This window comes from Podarcis vaucheri (assembly GCF_965113315.1).
Source record: "Podarcis vaucheri genome assembly, chromosome: 11".
In the NCBI taxonomy this organism is placed as follows: Eukaryota; Metazoa; Chordata; class Lepidosauria; order Squamata; family Lacertidae; genus Podarcis; species Podarcis vaucheri.
In genome coordinates, this window is record NC_138749.1 from 21,712,505 (window position 1) to 21,731,922 (window position 19,418).

Consider the following 19,418-nt stretch of genomic DNA (forward strand, 5'->3'; position numbering starts at 1 on the left):
GATAAACCACAATCCTGGGTTTGGATGGCAAACTCTGACTTAGTTCATAGCACCCACACATTTGGTTATTCATGCTAAACCATCGTTTGGCTAAGCATTATGTCTGAACTTGGTCAGGCTGCTAATTCATAAACTCTATGGTACCTGTATATCCAACATAATTTTACTGAAAGAGGTTAGTCAAATGTCTAGTTAACTTGAAGAACACCTAAAAGAACAGTCTGCTTCTGTCATTGTGTTTAATTTGCCATTTCATCTTCATGGATACAGTTCCTAGAGTTCTTTACAAGTGACCATTCCTCATCACCGTTTCAGCCTGTCTCTATTTTAGCATAGAATAAAATATAAAAAGTTGTCAGAATTTGAACATGAGCTGTGCATATGTTGCTCTCTCCATTTAGTGAAGCCAAATTAATATTCCTTAGAATTCATTTCTTTCATTCTGCTGAGTGGCATATGAATTGAATTTGTGAATGTATGTTGCAGTTCCTTAGACAATACGACTAAAGGAAAATCTTACTTTCATTACGTGCCGTTTTGAATTAAGTGGAAATTCATTAAGTACAGAGCGTATTGGAAATTAAAGGCCAGACATGGAATGAAGAAGATAATCATTTAATTGCAAGGCTGATAACAGCTATAGTTGGGGAAGTTATGCATACCTTCATAATAAGCTCCCTCAGGCTCCACAGGCTATGAAAGTAAATGTTAACTTCTTATAAAAACGTCATCGTGCTCAATTTCTTCAGTACCTGCTTCATTATAATTTGTGTGATCTTCTGAGGCCCAATTCATTTAATAACTGGCTGCTTCTGGCTTGCAAAAGGAAAGAAGAAAACCAAACAACCCCAAAACATTTTACATTTCTTCTCTCTGCCACTGTTGAAAGTGCTTACAAGTTCCTTGGTGGTCAAAACATGCTCCTCTGAATTTTCATTCTTTGCATTGTTGGTTATTCTTTGGCCTGCAAGTCCATCTGGCACCTAGGGAATATCTGCAGTTTCCACCAGAATCACCTTGTGATCTTTCCTGCCCCACAGCCAACCAGCAACTTCACCACATTTTCCAACCTGCGACATTTTCTTTAGATGTGTGACCATTACATGACTTGTCATACAGGGATCATTAGTGTCATGCAAGGCTTAGAGGGTACATCAATCAGGAAGCTAGACAAGAACTTTATTGCCTCTCTTCAACAGTACCAGCAGTAACAGGAATCTCCCGAGTTCCATCAACATGCAACTCAATCCAGTGCCACCTAGTGGCTAAACCATATAATGACATTATCCACACAAAATAAAAAAATTCCATCCAGTAGCACCTTAAAGACCAACTAAGTTAGTTCTTGGTATGAGCTTTCGTGTGCATGCACACTTCTTCAGATACAGACTATTATTGGGGCTTAATTGCTTTATCTGGGATTTTAACTTCTTATTGCTCCTGTTGATTCTGTTGTGATTTTACATGATCTTTGTACTCCCACCCTGGGATCATGCTGTGATGGGGGTGGCTTAAAAATACTGGGTAGAGATCAGCGCCAGACTATTACAACTGTTCCATCTGGGCATGCGATGCAGCTTGCCAAATGGAAATATCCTCACTCTCCTCCCAATTGCGTGCTGTTCTGAGTGTTTTCCTCACCTCCCCAGAGCCAGTTTCGGGGGGTATACATGAGAGGAGAGGAGGATAAGCCCCTTTGTGCAAGTGGAAGTCCTTGTACAGGACTTCTGTTGATCAGGTGCATTGGGTGAATCCCACCCCATTGTAAACAAACAAAAGAAATTGAACATGCCCCAGCCATGTACTTAATGAGAACCTGAGTAAAGAAACTGTGTCCTGTATATTTATTCAGAACCTAAGCAAACACGGAAGACCCATAGAAATGTATTCTTAATCTCTTGGCTTTACTCGATAGGTTGTAGGTGTTGTTAAACCAATTTTTAACTGTGTGGCCCTATCTCTCAACACTCAATGTGTAAAGTGTAGCATGGAAGCATAACTGGCACATGCAATCTTGTTGAAGTGCTAGAAGTTCATGCATATATTAAGCATTGGCGAATTCTGTGCTTACTGCTTGTAGCAGGAAGGCCAGGCAGTCAATGACCTTGATAGCTTTAGGAGGAGGACTTTAAAGTTCAGGTTTTCTTCCATATGCATATTGATCAAAATATTTAATATAGATGGGTTGCTCTTCTTCTAAAATACTATTCCAATTTTCTTCTTGAATTTGTGTGTGTGTGTGTGTGTGTGTGTGTGTGTGTGTGTGTTGGTTTATTTATATGCCACAACAGCTACCAGACTTTTAGAAGACATCTGAAGGCAGCCCTGTTTAGGGAAGCTTTTAATGTTTGATGTATTACAGTATTTTAATATTTTTTTGGAAGCTGCACAGAGTGGCCAGATGGGTGGGGTATAAATAATGAATTATTATTATTATTATTATTATTATTATTATTATTATTATTATACCAGATGCACCCAAAGTGATGAATGACATATTAATACAGGAGAAAGAGACAAGCAAAGCACAGTCAATGCAATCAGTCAATGAAACAAAATAAAACAGCAAAATCGTCAAATATTCGCCAGTCACACTGGATGTGCATTATTGAATTTCATTCACGCTCATTTTTACAGTCACTGTTGGAATAAAATCTTCTCTGTATAGCTTACTCAACAAGAGAACAGTCAATTGATTTTGCCCTAATATTTCAAGTTACTGCTTTTATTGTATGTTTGTTTTATCATAAATATTTAAGATTTAGTCCAGCTAAATTTAAAACAAACCACTTTATTTCAGTGGGAGAGTTCAGTACATTGTTAAACGGCTCAGGACTGCAATACCTCAAGGACTGCCATTCCCCATATAAACCAACCCAGACACTGCATTAAACAACTTTGGCCCATCTTTGTGTACCTCCTCCATGTGAGGTCTAGAGGATGGCAACACGAGAATGGGCTTTTACTACAGTGGCTCCCCATTTGTGGAATGCTCTTCCCAGGGAGGTTTGTCCGGCGCCTTCATTGTATAGTTTTAAGTGCCGGGCGAAAATGTTTCCTCTTCAACCATGCCTTTGACTGATTAATATTCTGTATCCATTTGACTACAGTGGTACCTCAGGTTAAGTACTTTATTCATTCCGGAGGTCTGTACTTAACCTGAAACGGTTCTTAACCTGAAGCACCACTTTAGCTAATGGGGCCTCCTGCTGCTGCCGCGCTGTTGGAGCCCGATTTCGGTTCTCATCCTGAAGCAAAGTTCTTAACCTGAAGCACTATTTCTGGGTTAGCGGAGTCTTTAACCTGAAGCGTATGTATCCTAAAGCATATGTAACCTTAGGTACCACTGTATTTATTTGTGCTTTTATCTTGTATTTTTATCTGCTGAAACTGCCCTGAGATCTTTTGATGAAGGGTAGTATATAAATCAGTCAGTCAGTCAGTCAGTCAGTCAGTCAGTCAATCAATCAAATCTTATCCACTGAAATCAGTGGATTCTTCCTGAAATGTACCTTGGTGTGTATGCAGTTCTCCCCACCCCCTTTTCTTAATATATTTTTTTTGCATGATTGAATTGCTTTACATATACTATTTTAGTCATCCTTACAACAGCCATCCAATGTAGTCTAGTATTATGAAGTGATTGCACTGTGCCTGACTAGCCTTTCCCTTACCGTGTAGAACAATGGTTTTGTTTCCACGAACAGACAAAACAAGTTGAGGTGTACAAAGAACAGAATGACACATTGTGTATCATCCTGAACCATCCTTTCACAAGAGGGGTCCATTTTGTGTGACTTTTTCCAAAAGTTAATGATTTCAAAATAAAAAGTCAATAATATGTGGCAATGCTGCTTCATGACTTCCTCTTTGGGGCTGCGGCATTGCACTAGCTGTGTCTGAGAATGGAAATTATTTTGGCTGTTTTGGATTGCACATTCTTTTCTTCCATTTCATTTTTGTGGCTTAGCACGAAACAACGTTTTCACTGTTAAAACCACATCTCCAAACGTGAGCTAAAATGCCACTCATTTCCCAAAGGCTTCCTGTTGGAGGTTATCCTGCCACAATCTCCTCCAACTTCTTTATGCTGAAGACACAAGAAGCTGTTGTCTACCAGATCAGACTATACATATGTCCATCCAGCTCACTACTGCAATGTCTGCTGTGGCTGTTAGTATCTCTCTGGGGTCTGAGGCAAGATATATATCTCTTCATTTTCTACCTGAGCTTTTTATCCAGAGATACTGGAGACTGTACATAATGTCTGCTGCAAATTATCAGCTCTGCTACTGAGGTATGGTCTCAGCAAAAGCCACCCAGAGGTGACATTGGAACCATTTTGGCGCGGGTGCAACATAACCTATTCAATACTGCAAGAAATCCCATTTTTATGCTGGAGGAAACCGGGTTATATATACGGTTGACTGTCTTCTAGTTTTATATTCTTCAGTCTGCTGATAGGATATCTCTTTTGGATGGTCACGAGTATCAAAGTTAGCTGTAACATGCTGTTCTTTCCTTTCAGGGAATATGGAGCCATTGATGATGTAGACATTGATCTGCATATTGATGTTAGCTTTCTTGATGTAAGTAATTGAACCATATGGTAATATAGCAACCATTAATACATAACTGCCTTTGTTTTTCATCAAGATGTGTAGTCAGCCACACACTGGCACATCGCTTTTTTTTTTTTTACAGAAGCTTCCGTTGCATGAGTCTGTTTTGAGTGGAAACATTGTTGTGATAGGTTCCATGCAACTCTTAAATATTTGGTGTAGTTGTATACATTTATGTCAAGATGACTTAAAATGATACTGCTTTCTCCATTAATATCAAAAGTTTACAGCAGGAGACAAGGGACCTGGTGTCACAGTCCTCTGCCATAGTTCTTCATGTTAAGTTTTGGTTTGCCGTGTTTGCAAGAAAGTGTGTAAAGTTTAGGAAAGACAGGAAAGACATCCCATGCATACTGCATATCCTCCGGCCATTTACTCCATGGACGGATGGTTTTTGGTCCAAATGTGCCTTTTTGAATGGCATGTGTCATCCACAGAAGTGGCCTACTGCACACTAGGGTAGAGCATGCCAATTTAGGAGGTAAAACTTAATTTTTGCAAATTCCTTCAGTGGAGGGTTCTTAAAAATATGTTTTTGGGTGTGAGGAATTCAAATCTGCTATTATTTTTGTGATGGGACAACATTGAGCTTGGTAGGTCTACATTTGATTAAGAAGCTCATAAACTGCTTTCAGAATACCAAATAATTTAATTTTACATTCTGAAAATTAATAATAATAATAATAATAATAATAATAATAATAATAATAATAATAATATACAACTACAAGTACTTGGCAATCATTTTTAGTGATTTCTATGCAATTTTACACACATTTTCCTTACCAAGCAAAACTAAATTATATTAATTTAACCAAAATATCTTTTGAATTCCCAAATCATGTTAAAACTTTTCAGCACCCCTCATTTTGGGAATTTGAAAGTTGAAAAATTCAACATGCCTTAACACTAGTGTTGCATGAGAAAATGTGTGTGTGTTTTCTATTTTGTACACAAAGGAGCACGAGAACTGTGACAGGACCTATCTTTTGTAAAACTGTGTGAACTCTTACCAAACAGTGCTAGTGTCTGTTTTCCTTCCACGCCCAGAGGGAACGGATTTTCAATGACAGGGAGGAGTTGTGTTCATCTCCATCTTGGATTAGTATCTGAACTGAAGAAGAATTTGGTGGTATGCGTGTGGCAATGCTTGGCTCTTATAGGAAGGTGATGAGTTGCCAAGATTTGTTATCCAAGCCAAGAAATGCAAAGTTCAGGCCAAAATCTCTATGAAAGAAAGCACTATTTTGTTTTAAATGTAGTGGAATAAAATTTATCATTTCTTCATTAAAACCATTTTCGACCTTTTCCATGACTGCAAAACCCCAAAGGTTTGCTCAGTTGGCTTTTAATATCTGTGATGTTTAGTTCATTCCAAAATTTATCGGTATAGAGATGATAACTGTGACCAATAAATCAGGAATTGGATTCTAATCATCTTTTTATGTAACTTTGACTATGTTCAGAATTAACATTTTTGATGTGGCTTGTAGATGGCAATCTCTCATGATTCAAATGGTTTGTAAGATCTTTGTCCATTATCATATTTAACAGTGTACCATATGGGAATGTATGTTCCTTCAATAGTTCTCACGCTTGAAGAAGAACTTTTATTTTAAATGTAGATATTTCATGGAGGAAATTCAGGGCAATTTGTGGGAACAAAACAGCCCACTTTGTTATAACTCACACCTCGCTAAGTAAAAGCTGTTAACCATAGGCTATAGTTTAATGAATCCATCCTAGTTCTGACTCTGAAACTGGAATATATATTTGAAGTATATATATATACAGAAGTAATGGGATGAATTTATTTGGACAAAGGCAACCATCCTATACTCACAAGGAGTAAGCCACTGTGGGGGTAAGTGGGACTGACTTCAAGTAAATCTGTATAGAATCAGGTTGCATGTGACTGAAGATGGAAACCATAGTGCGTAGATGCCTGCATAGCCCATCCCTCGCCCCCCATTCTGGGGGAATAAAACAAGAAGACTAACTTTTGTACAGCTTCATTTCTGCAAACCTATGGGATAAAATGATGCCCATGGCATAGATTTGTATAGATACCATGAGAAGGGGAAAGTTCCACATTCTTTTCATTTGTGAAACCCATTTCTGTCAAAATCCAGTTCATGCTTTATTACTGACCCCTTTCCAGTTACTAATATTAAGTAGAAGCTGATAGAACTCATGCCTTGGCAAATCAATCTAGACAGCAACTTAGGCCAGCACATTCATTTCCTTTGCCAGCCCTGGAAGCGAGAATGGCGGAATTTGAACCTGATGATAATGGCTAATGGCTTCTGTTGTGCTCTTGATTCAGGAAGAGATTGCAGTGGCATGGGACGTGATCCGCACAGAGCCTATAATTGTGCGGTTGCACTGTTCACTCACGCAATATCTAAATGGCCCCGGTAAGTCGCTTTTGTTGTTCCTTTTTCCTATGTGATGCCTTTGTAGGGAGTCCTGCACATGGCGCCCATGATGATTTTTCTCCACCAAGCAATTACGAGACTTGATTGTAGTGCATAATTATATTCTCAAGAAGAGAGTATTGGCTTCTGAAGGGCTGTTTAATTTTAGCAGACAGAGACATAGCAATAATCAATGGGTGGCTGTTAATACTACAGAAATTCAGTTATTAAATCTGTGTGGGCGATGATCAGTCAGAATGGATTGCTAATGAAGTAGAGTGATGGACTCTCAATCAGGTCAGGATTCCTGATCCTTCTTAAGATTTAACTTTGCAACTTCCTACACTCAGCAAACCCACAACCCTTTTGCATTTGTTTACCTCCTGAAGAACCCTGGTGCCTTGCAGAGAATTCTGGGACACAAATCTGTGGCAGCTTTCCATTCACACAGGGCTGCAGTGAGGATAAACCCACCCACCCTTTCCATGGCTACATATTGCACTGGAAGATCAGTAAAGGCTGGCAATCTGTGTTTCCCCCCACTGTGGTGATCTCATTGAAGAAGCTCTGATAACCTTGCAGGAAACTCGAGGGTTTTGAGGAAAATGGTTTGAAAGTCAGAAGATATTGTGGAGAATGCATGCCTACTGCTGAAAACTTCAGCCAGTTTCTTCCTTTCCTTTTCTGTGTATCGCGTAATGCTCCAAAGGCTGTGATGCTACATCACTGGGCATCAAGTTTCCCCTTTCCTAGAAAAAGAGGTGTCAGAATGCACCATGAACACACCTTTATTCTCTTATAATGGTATTGGTGCCCACCTGAGAAGTGCCAGAACTGAGTTCTGGTGAGTTCTGGCTGAAAAGGAAAGCCCTGAGACACATAGAAGACCCATTGAGTGAGAAAAATTCAGTTCGCTACAAGCAATAACATGTATCGCTAAGATTTCACTGTAAGTCTTAAACCAAGCTGTGTTATGATTTTTCTATGCATAGAAAATTCATTATAGCAACAGTCATAGGGGACCAGCCTTTACTCAGTTTTTAAAAACTTTGAAATGAACTTCTGATAAGCTCTTATGTCACCAGCACAATTATTTGATAAGCTGTTCATTCACCCGCACAATTAATTTCATCACTTAACAAAACTATTCTTTCTTTATGAGTATTTCTTTTTGCACTCTCTTGTCTATGCATCACCATTAGCACTAATTCAAAGCAATTGTTAGAGGTAGCATCCTTTTGAAAATTAAGCAAGAAGTGTTTGGGGTTTTTTAATCAAGTGGTAGATGAACACTTATTATCTTTGTACTAACAACCGTCTTTCAATAGTTGTTTACTTTTTCACATTTGTGAAAGAATTTAGCCGTCTCCTTGTTATAGCAATCTGTGCCCTGTTTATATTTTTGAGTAGACCCGTGAGGTCATTTCCCCCAAGCCGTATCTGTGACACCATCTGGGGTTGGGGTTGAATCCTGCATTGGCTGTGCACTCCTGTCGCCAGTCCAAAACAGCCAAAGGAAAAGGATTTCAACACCTACCCACTCATCACTTGTATCAATGGGTGCATTCAGACGTGAGGAATATTGTGTTGGTTTTCCTGCTAATAATGCTGGCACTTTTGTCCTGTTCTCTGATGTTCCTGTCACATTGCAGTATCGGTTGTCTTATGAAACTTTTAGACCAATATACTGCTATGCCACACTAAATTTCATTTGCACCAGGGAACCATTGGACAATGTCACTACTCCCCACCCTTTCTGCATCGTCTGCTGATGCCCCGAATTTTGTCATTTTACTCCTGCAGTTTTCTAGATTAATGCACTATATTTTGGAAGTGGCTTTCACACTCTCTGAAAGGTCAAATACAATCCTGGAATTAACAGGGAAATGTAATAAACTGTTGTGTGAATGCAGCCAATTTTTATCCACACCAAGTGCCTTGCTTTGTAAATTATACATTACCTTTCCATACTTTTGTCTCCCTTTCTGTTCTCTCTGCTCCCATCCCTCTTGTGTCTCACCAGTACTTACATTAAAAGCCTTCAGGTGATGTTTCTCCTGGAAGCAGGAGAGGTTCTCTCTCCACAGCCAAGTAGTGACTCAAATAATATTGCACATGTCCAAAGGAAGACCTGTCCATAGTCTCATGAAAATCATATGCAGCCAAGCACTCCAGTAGATGGGTGTTGTAACTTGCAGGCTACACCGCTCTTGGCTTTATATCCTTGTTTAACTTCTTGCCTGAGCTAGTTTTCTGTTCTGCAGACTGCAAATGCTTGCTCTTTATTTCGTTGAGCCTAACAATGGTACTGCCCTTCTGTGGATTTTGGATCACATCCAGCAGTGAAGCAGGCACAGTCAGTGGCAGGGCAGCCAGATCAACACCTGCCTTTTTTGCCCTTGCAAGAAATTAATGTGGCAATAATCTGTAACCTTTCACAAGCTGAAAGCCATGGTCGCAAGCCTTGATGGCGCAGCTGAGTGCAAAAAGCACTTGAACCCTATGGAATAAAAATGCCAGGCTAATGCATGTGTAGAGGTTGGGAATGTGATTTAACATACAAGTATAATAAAGCTGCTCCTGTTGTAGATAATGCCAGTTTCCTAAAAGTGGATGAGTCCTGCTCCACATTACATAAGGTACAAATATCCCCCCTCTTTCCTCAGCTGGCTTCTTAAGAAGTAATAACCTATTTAGGATTTTTCCTCTGCTCCTGTTTGAGCCTTTTTGAAAATCCAGGGATTCTGACAACACTAGTGCTGGACTGCCATGGCCTCCTCTTTTAAGCAATTCATCTGGTAATTTTCCAGATTTTGTTTTGCTTTGCTTTTCAGAAAGCCTTATCATCCATCATCCTTGCCTTTTCTCTAAGGGTACTTTTCACCCATCTTGGAATTTTTTTTTTAAGTTGTTGACCCATTGGGAGAGTTTAGGGTATGAACCTCCCTATTTCAGAACTGACAGGCAAATTATAAACTAGGCCCATGTCTCTCTGAAGTTTTGGGCTCTGGTCACAATTTGGTGGGCTTAAGTACCAGAGCCCTTCCCAACACCACAGAAATCCCTTTCCCTCTTAAACTAGCCTGGTGAAGAGAGTGGCCCTGGGAAGGGCAGCTGATGCTTTGTGAGCATGAAGACCTGTGGAAACAAGGGAAACATCTTGTTATGTCCAGGTTGGTGTTTCTGCAGCATCCAAATGCCTGGCTAAAACCACCACAGCAGTCTTTCTGGTTGACTCCAGTACTGGGAATCAGAGTGGGGGAATGTGCTGGGGGGTTGGAGGTGTGTTGTGTTCTTGAGAATGTGACATAACCTGAAGCATTGCATGGGCCCAAGATTAAGGTAAAGGTAAAGGGACCCCTGACCATTAGGTCCAGTCGTGACCGCCTCTGGGGTTGCGGCACTCATCTCGTTTTATTGGCCGAGGGCGCCGGCGTACAGCTTCCAGGTCATGTGGCCAGCATGACTAAGCCGCTTCTGGCGAACCAGAGCAGTGAACGGAAACGCTGGAGCGGTACCTATTTATCTACTCGCACTTTGACGTGCTTTCGAACTGCTAGGTTGGCAGGAGCAGGGACCGAGCAACGGGAGCTCACCCTATCGCAGGGATTCGAACCGCCGACCTTCTGATCGGCAAGTCCTAGGCTCTGTGGTTTAACCCACAGCGCCACCCGCGTCCCATGGGCCCAAGATTGAAACAAGCTAATTCAGAACCTATCTCAACAGAGTCCAAATCCCCTTGCTTTTAGCAATGCCATTCCAAATTGAATCCAGTTCCCTGATGCTGTCTGGCATGGCCTCTGCTAGGCATCATAACCTCTATCAACACAGAACCTGTGGGGAAGGTCCTTTCCATTGATATGCAGGAAACTCACAATGTTCCACGAGTCTCAGTGTTCCAAAACCTTTTCTCTGTTCAACTCTTCTACAGTCTTGTGAACTTAGCTTGTACACAATTTTCATCAGACGTAATGGGGACTGGGCTCTAATACTCCACTATAGTAATGGTAGGCTTTGGAATATGTGAGCTTTTCTCAGTTTTTCAATGATATCTTCTGTCCTACAGTGCCCACCGTTGATGTATTTCAGATCTCTACTAAGGAAAGATTTGGACTGGGGCATCAGCTGAAGAAGTGAGTTCTGCTAAAACTAAATCCCATATTGTGTGTGTTTTTGTTGCAACGTATTGTGTCTGGCTGGTTTTGGACTGATGCAGTCTGAATTAATAACAGCATTGCCATGAGGACCTGTTCTCCAAGGATCCAAAGAAAGACAGATCTAGGTGTATCATGTCATACCTTTATTGATGTAGTCCAGGCTTCTTCAATCTGGCTCATTCCAGACATTGTTGTTGCCCCCAGCTAGCATGATCAATGGTCAGGGATGATGGAAATTGTAGTCCAACAGTATCTGGAACACAACCAGTTGAGGAAAGCAGAGAGTAGATATTCCTTCACACATTGCAGCAGGGGTGGCTAACAAGTAACGCTTCCAGATGTTGTTGGATTCCACCTCCCATCAGCATATTCAGTAGTCAGGGAAGATGGGAGTTGTGGTCCAACCACAGCTGGAGTGCCACAGGTTCCCCATCCCTGCATTACAGGGTTGTCATTGGTTGTACAGCAGTAGCCAATCCCAGCTGGAGAAGCTGGTTGGAAGCCACACGCTGCCTTAAGGCTGATACAACTAAAACACTTTTTATAGCTTCATCACTTCTCTCAATGGCATGTTTAAGGATGGCTATCTCTATATATGTCTTGTATGTAAGAAACATCCAGTGAGCCAAATTAGAAAGAGCAAATCTTCAGGGTGAGATTGGGGGAAAGGGACCCTTTTGAGTCTTACGTAAGTGTCCAGATGCACACCAAAGATTTGTCTCTGTGTTTTCAACTTTCAGAATCATGCAAACGTTTGTTACGCAACAATGGAAAAATGGCAAAGAGAAATCAAACAGTACGCACAACAAAAAAATGTCAGAGAAGAAGGTGAAATCTCCTCTGCACATCTTTTCTACACTGCGCAGGTAAGCACAAGTGATCATGGAGCAGCACGGTGCTATCCTACTAGAAGATTGAATAATGTCTTTCAGGTTCCTTAAGAGAGAAGTTCACTCAGATCGTTGCAAACATACTTTCCATGTATGAGGGGACCACAATGTCATACCAGTGAGACCCCCTCTCCTAATTCTTGATGTGTGCATCTGACCAAGCCCCTACTAGCTGTGCGTTTGGCAGCAATGCAATTTGGGCAAGGCCATTTTCACATATTGATGTTCCTGTGAAGGGGTCCCCCATGCAAGGGAGAATCCTGGGCTAATCAGGATTCCTACTAGATTTCATGCTCTACTGAGCAGGAGTGCTCTACTGAGCCATTGCAGTGCTACTGATTTGCAGGAGGTGGGGCAAATCACATAAACTGAGTTCAGAAGGTTGTGGTTTTCTCAGACTTTTCACACAATAAGTTCTTTAGGTCCCCATTGCACAATCTCTTTCATCCCACTTCCTGTAAGGGCTTCAGCTGTGTCTTGTTGAGTTCTATTAACAGCAACCATAGAGGCGGTGAATACTGCAGAGTGCAAAAGTGCTAAATATGCTCCTGCTGCTAAGTGCCTACCATAAGGAGTGCTGCAGATCAGCTTGACCAGCTCTGGGGGGAAATTCACACAGGCGTGATATAATAATTAAGGTTTTACACTCCAGCTTTTATATACACACACACACGTGTGTGTGTGTTGCTATAATTGTTCTCTGTTTTATACACATTATATATATATAAAGTATAAAGTATAAGTATAAAACAGAGAACAATTATAACAACAAAAATAGAAATAGAAAAACAAAACCTTAAAATAGGCATGTAGAATGAGTAGTTTCACATGAGTTAAAATAACAAATGTCCAAGTAAAGACTTTCAACGTTATCAGATCATCAAGTATAGTTTCAGATTTGCCAGACTTGTGACGTGGGTTGTCTTGAATATGATGGTTCCACAGTATATGTCATAAAGAAATGCCAAAACATATAAGAAAATGTCTGGAGGTACCCGTCCTTATTGCAGTTTCAAATTATATGTCATCTTCTCCATTAGATTATTTGCATTATTGTGTTAAGTGCCTTGTTCACTGTCTTGTGGGTAATTTGAATGACTCAGATCTTAACACATTTTCTGCTGGTGGAATCATCCCTTGAGCAGAGTTTGATTGCTCCTACCAGCAGGAGAGATAACATACATCAATTCTGTCTTTCTCCACAGCACTTTCTATACCCCCTGCAAATCTCTTTCTGGTGGCTTCCAAAGATTCTCCAGAGCAGGGACAGTTCAGCTTGCTTAAGGGACTAAGGGGGATTCAAAGAAATTGCCATCCCAAATTTTGCTGGTGGAATCCACTGTTAGGTCTCAATTCCATCACCCATGCATGGAAAGAACCCTTCTGTACATGGGTACAGAAAGTGATGCCATTATTTCTTTAACATACCTTAGAAAGGATGGGAGGGAGATTGGCCAACCTGTTGGCGAACCTGTTGCTCTCCAGATGTTTTCAACTACAACTCCCACCAGCCCCTGCCAGGTTGGCCAAGGCTGGGCTAAATTATTCAATATATTAACTAGTTAGATTCAAAGGTTGGCATTAATTGATTAAATATTTTTTAGTGTCTGTGATTAATCAAGCAACGTAGTTTCTTTCAAAGATACTGTTTTTAATTTTGGTAGATATATACAAAAAGCTGCAGAAGGCAATTGTCTCTGAACGCTCTCAAGCACATGATGATGGCCAACCATTCTCTATAGTTTATTTGTCCTTAGTACAGTATCTAATTATGAGAAACATTGGCTAGTTTACTCAGCGTAGACTCATTGAAATTAATGAGTCTAACTTATTCAAGCTCATTAATTTCAGAGGTTTTACTCTGAGTAAAACTTAGCTGAATACCATGCGTACTATCTCCCTCTAATTTCAATAATTTCATTTGGTTAACCTGTAAACCAGTGGTGGCCAAACTCGGCCCTCCAGTTGTTTTGGGACTACAGTTCCCATCACCCCTGACCACTGGTTCTGTTAGCTAGGGATGATGGAAGTTGTAGTCTCAAAACATCTGGAGGGCCGAGTTTGGACACTACTGCTGTAAACCAACCTTTTATGAATTTGTCAGTATTTTCTTAAAGCTATGTAAGCTACTAGTCCTTACCACATTCTGTGAAACTGAATTTCACAAGTTAGTCAGTCATTGTGTGAAGAAGTGTTGGGGTTGTGCCTCTCCTGAAGCTTCATTTAAGAGCAGATGTTATCCAGTAATAGTCTTAATTGCTCATGCTGTGAAGTAAACTTGGATGTACAGTGGTGCCCCGCAAGACGAAATTAATTCGTTCCGCAATTTTTGCCGTCTAACGAATTTTTCTTCTTGCGAAGCACGGTTTAAACGGTTTAACAAAGTCGCAAGACGTTTTCGTCTTGCGAAGCAAGCCCATAGGGGAATTCGTCTTGCGAGGCAAATCGCGAATGAAAAAACCTTTCGTCTAGCGAGTTTTTTGTCTTGCGAGGCATTCGTCTTGCGGGGCACCACTGTATACACTCTACTACTCAATTGTGGCCTTCCCCTGTTTGGAGCTTGGCTTGACGGTTTGTTGACAGGCATTCACAAGAAGGACCTGGGGAAAGAATAAGAGGGTTCACTTCCAGGTCAAGACAACAACTGAGACCTGAACAAAAGCAAGATGTTGTTGGTATTTCTCATAGCAAGCTGTGCTCCAGTTAATTTTTCTCTCTGCCTGTTTTCAAGGTCGCCGAGTTATCCTCCACCAGGCTGTGGGAAAAACAAATCAAAACTGAAACCCGAACAAGATGGCATCTCAAAAACCCACAAGTTGTTGAGAAGGACTTGTTCTAGCACAGTTAAGGCTGAGGATGCGTGTGTCACCAAGTCCCACCGAACCTTTGGCCGCTCCTTGTCTAGCGATCCCAGGGCTGAACACACCATGACCATTAAATCGCACAAACTCTTGAACCACTCGTGCTCGGCAGCCATCAAGCAGGACGAGTGCGGCACTTTGAAGCCCCACAAGTTGCTCAGTAGACCATGCTCTGGGGATACTCGATGTGAGCACAACAGTACTTTGAAGCCCCACAAACTTTTGAGCAGGTCTTACTCCAGTAACCTTAGGATGGATGAATTAGACGGGCTGAAGAACCACAAATTGCTCAGCAAGACTTATTCTGGTGTCCCCAAGTCTTCTAAAATGGATCTTTTCAAAGAACCCACCATAGCAGAGGGCAGGAGGCTCTCTCTTACCTCAGGGCTTATTGGTATCTTAACACCATCTTCATCATCCCCATCACAATCTGCTGTGCGTAACCAGTTTTGTTCTGTGGGTTTTCTTTTTTTTCTTCTCCACATATTTCTGGGTGTTGGGGGGAGTTAAACATACAATACATGCAGAAGTGGAAACAGAGTTTTGGTAAATTGCATGAAATTGTACCTTTGTTCATAGACGTGTTGTCACACAGTCCATTTTTAACCATTTTCTACTTAAGTCCAGCTTGAATATATGTTATTGATTGCAGCCTTAGAAAACATTTCAGCTTCCACTCACACTGGTGAACCTTTCTGATTTGATCTGTCCCCTTGGGACTTACTATTAACAAATGTATTGCATGATATTTTGCCATGTTAACATTTCTGTGACTAAAATAATGGGCCTTGTGATCTTGCAACAGAAGGCAACCATTAACCATGGTACTATGTGCCAAGCCTGCTGCAAAATCATGTCTGAATGGGATATCCATATCAAGAAGATAAGAAGATATATTCTGGGAATATCTCCCAAGGAAGTATTGAATCATGTCTAAAAAAATACTACAAAATATTATGAGGAATCTCTAGGTATAATGATGGCATGGTCTGTTTGTCAACAAGGAGTAGGAAAATGACCATGGAAGTAATTTTGCCATGACTTTATTATTTTGAGTGCTGGTACAGATATTTAAAATCTTATTCATGCAGACAGCTGTTATTTGCTCTGGGAAAATAATGTGAAGAGAATGAAAGGTGTGAGATTCTCTCTGCCTCTCCATATTGGTATTCCTGCTGTTGCAAATTCATGGATAAAGTACAGTAATTAATTTTTATAATACAACTTTTGATGATAGTTTAGCCTTTGGAGAAAGGACTTGTTGCACAATACAGCAGTCACAACCCAATAAAGTGGGTGCCTCCAGAGGGGTAAATTTGTGCTCCAGGCTCCACAATGGCTGTGTTAAGAGATCATGAGGAAAAAATGGTTTATATGTGATGGGAATGAGCTTATGTAAGCCTCCATTTCCCCCTCCATCTTCAGCATGGTTGGAAGGAGACTGGAAGCTTTCACCTCTGGCTTTGATCAACAGCACTAGCATAGCATCTGAAACTGAAACTATGCTTAATATAAGTATAGCTGCACATCCCATGATTAAAAGTTAGATTGTTTCAAAGATTAACTGTAGTTTCTTGGATTCAGGTGACATGCCAATCTGTGGTTAATCAAAACTGAAAGAGCTTCTGAGCTCTTCCTGGTGTTCTTGCCAGAGATAGAAATTGGGGGGTGGGGGATAGCCCCAGAGGAAGCTAGGCTCAGTCATGCCATGATAAGCAATGTGGGCACACTGCCATGAAGCTTCCATGGGTTGACCTTGGGCTGCTCATGATCTCTTTCTGCCTAACCTCCCTGATATGGTGATTGTAATCATAAAATTGGTGGGTGTCAGGAAGCAGGCACATACGCTATCCTGAGAACTTCAGAGGAATATTGGGATAGAAGTCAAAGCTTTTATATTCCCCATTGTGGGCTCTTTGGAAGAAGGGAAGGGAGACTCATTATCATCACATTTAACTGTGGTTTAGCGGATGTCTGATCAAGGCTACTGGTTCATCTCACCCAGTATGGCTTCACTCAGGAGGTAGCATCACTCCCAAGATCTCAGGCAAAACTCTTACCCAGTCCTGTCCTCTTAGCCAGAGTTTGATGATGATTAAATCGGGAACCTTTTGCTTTCACACCATGTGCAGTTCAGCAGCAGATGTTCGTACAACACCCTTTCTGATCTCTGTAGTCAGTATGAAAAGTGGCATGTGAAGCCCAGCTCCGATCAGCATTGGCCTCGCTCAGGATCTGGTTATGGATGCGTAGAAGTGCGGTGTTAAAAGGACAGATGTTTGCTTTTTTCTTTAAAGAATGGTGTGCAGTTTCCTTTGGTAGAACATAGAACGGGATTTAGGTACAGGTGAACAACTTTCAGAAAGGAGGGCCAAACTAGATGCAGTGCCAGGCACACAGCTGGCAAATTGCATGAATGGCTTATTTGAATTGCTTTCAATTCAGGCTATGACTCAGGCATGTGGTTAAGGTGGGCAGTCCTCCAGGCCACCTACCCTGCTTTGTCCCCTCCTTGAATATTTTTGCCCAGCTAGAATACGTCTTGGAGTTCCAATAATGCTTCTTGTTTGCCTTATTGGAGATACTAGCCTATTCCATGAAAGTACAATTCACGTTTGTTGCACCACCCACTTTTGCCATTGACTCCACCCATTACTGGCATATGGTCCCCAAAGGGTTCTTGGAATGAAAAGTGTTCCCCATCCCTAATTTAAACCTTTGCCTTCCCTCCCAGTCCTGACCTCACCTGCTATTTACTTTTGAAAAGACATTCGTGCAGTTTGCTAATTGTGCAAATGGTTTGGCCCCTGTTTTCTTTGTTTGGCCCCAATTTTTGTTGCTGCTACTGCTGCTGTTAAACATGCTCAAGTGAAAACCATTGGAATAAGACATGGATTTCCCTTGAGTGCATTCCAGGTGCAAATATCAACAATTTCATGCTTTATATAATAAAGACCAATGCATCTCCTTTTCTGAAACTAATGCTTCAGTATACCAGACTTGCTCTAATGCTGCTGCTACTTTTCTCTCTTCTAAAACAGCCAAATTACGGTGCAAAATCCATTCCAATAAGAGACCATGGCTTCCTCGTACAGGTAGGACAGAATACCTCCTCTGTTTCAGAAAGCTGGAGGACGTGGAGCTGCTTGTTAATTATTTTAAGCAGATTGTATTGTTCTCTTTTTCGTTGTCCTCAGACGATTGAGTTTGCGGAACAGCGGATTCCAGTGCTCAACGAATACTGCGTGGTCTGCGATGAGCCACATGTGTTTCAAAATGGGCCCATGCTGAGGGTATGTTCTTGCTCTTTGAACTAAAACAGCCTCCCCAACTTGCTACCTTCCAGATGTTGTGGACCACAACTCCCACCAGCCACAGCCATTTTCTGTAGCCCAAAACATCCGAAGGTCACCAGGTTGGGGGAAGCCGAATGCAACCATGTGGTGTGTTTTCATGTGTGTCTGCATGTTCCTTAGTACTTTAGAGTAAACAGCTGGTAAAGCACACAGGGGCATTTGTACCTTGCGTTCAGTGAGTGTACAATCTGTGCATCTACTTGCTCAATTACTTGAACTGTATGCTCATGCAGTTCATTTATTTATATTTATTTATTTAAAATGGACCCCCCCCATAGAATACCAAGGCAGTGTACAACAAATTGTGTGTTGGCTCCCTGTGCCAACTGGAAAAGCCTCTAAACCTCTGTAAACCCTTGAATAATCCTTTAAAAAACCAGCAGCACTTTCCAAACTCCATCAGACTCCACCACAACTGATCCCTCCAAACATCCTTGCTCAAACTCAAGCTCTCCACAGGCCTCAGCAGTCAGTGCAAGAGCTCCTGGGATTGCAGTTGCGAAGGCTCACAGGATTGCTAGGCACTGTTTTGTGCCTTTTTGCCATTTCTGGGCCCTTTTAGGGACACTTTTGCCATTTTTAAAGTTGCTTCTAAGTTTGGTGCAATGCGCTCATGTGTGATCGTGTGTCAGTTGGATGCGCATGTATGGAAGCAAATAAACCACTCACTTCTTTCACTTCAGATTTCAGAGATGAAATGAAAGAAATGTGCTAATGGGACGGTGTGATGTCCTTCGTCCAGCAGTGCAGCCAGAACTCTTCAGGGGCCTTTGGTCTTGGCACTCGGCTGGTTCTTTTTGAAACGTGACTGGGAGCCAGGATTGTGGCCTAGGGCAGTTGTAGTCCATCCATAAAATGCTCCTGTCATAAAAAATTGGTTTGCTGATACCCTCCAGTGTTGTCCTCTGTCATTGTGCAGATAGATGCTCTTAAAACAAAACAGCTAGAAGGTCAAATGTTACCCATTTGCCTCTGGAACTAACATATACTATTTTATTTTCTATTAGAGCATTTACATGTACACCCATCTTCTAGTGTAAATACATCACATCGGGGGGCTTACAGCATATAGGCCACGGTGACGTTGTGGTTAAGAGTCAGACTAGGCTCAAATC

At 41.3% G+C, this 19,418-nt stretch overlaps 1 protein-coding gene across 6 annotated transcripts in view; it reads left to right on the forward strand.

The window, feature by feature from the left end:
• PARP8 (poly(ADP-ribose) polymerase family member 8) overlaps nucleotides 1-19,418 on the forward strand; it is a 159,476-nt gene that overhangs the window by 101,155 nt on the left and 38,903 nt on the right. For 4 of the 6 annotated variants that reach the window (XM_082241864.1, XM_082241865.1, XM_082241866.1 and 1 more), the window contains 7 exons: nucleotides 4,529-4,589; nucleotides 6,949-7,039; nucleotides 11,106-11,172; nucleotides 11,937-12,062; nucleotides 14,818-15,403; nucleotides 17,989-18,042; nucleotides 18,145-18,240. In XM_082241864.1, the coding sequence (XP_082097990.1) occupies nucleotides 4,529-4,589; nucleotides 6,949-7,039; nucleotides 11,106-11,172; nucleotides 11,937-12,062; nucleotides 14,818-15,403; nucleotides 17,989-18,042; nucleotides 18,145-18,240 (1,081 nt within the window). The remainder of the gene's footprint in view (nucleotides 1-4,528; nucleotides 4,590-6,948; nucleotides 7,040-11,105; nucleotides 11,173-11,936; nucleotides 12,063-14,817; nucleotides 15,404-17,988; nucleotides 18,043-18,144; nucleotides 18,241-19,418) is intronic. The other 2 variants (XM_082241868.1, XM_082241869.1) reach the window with 1 other exon arrangement.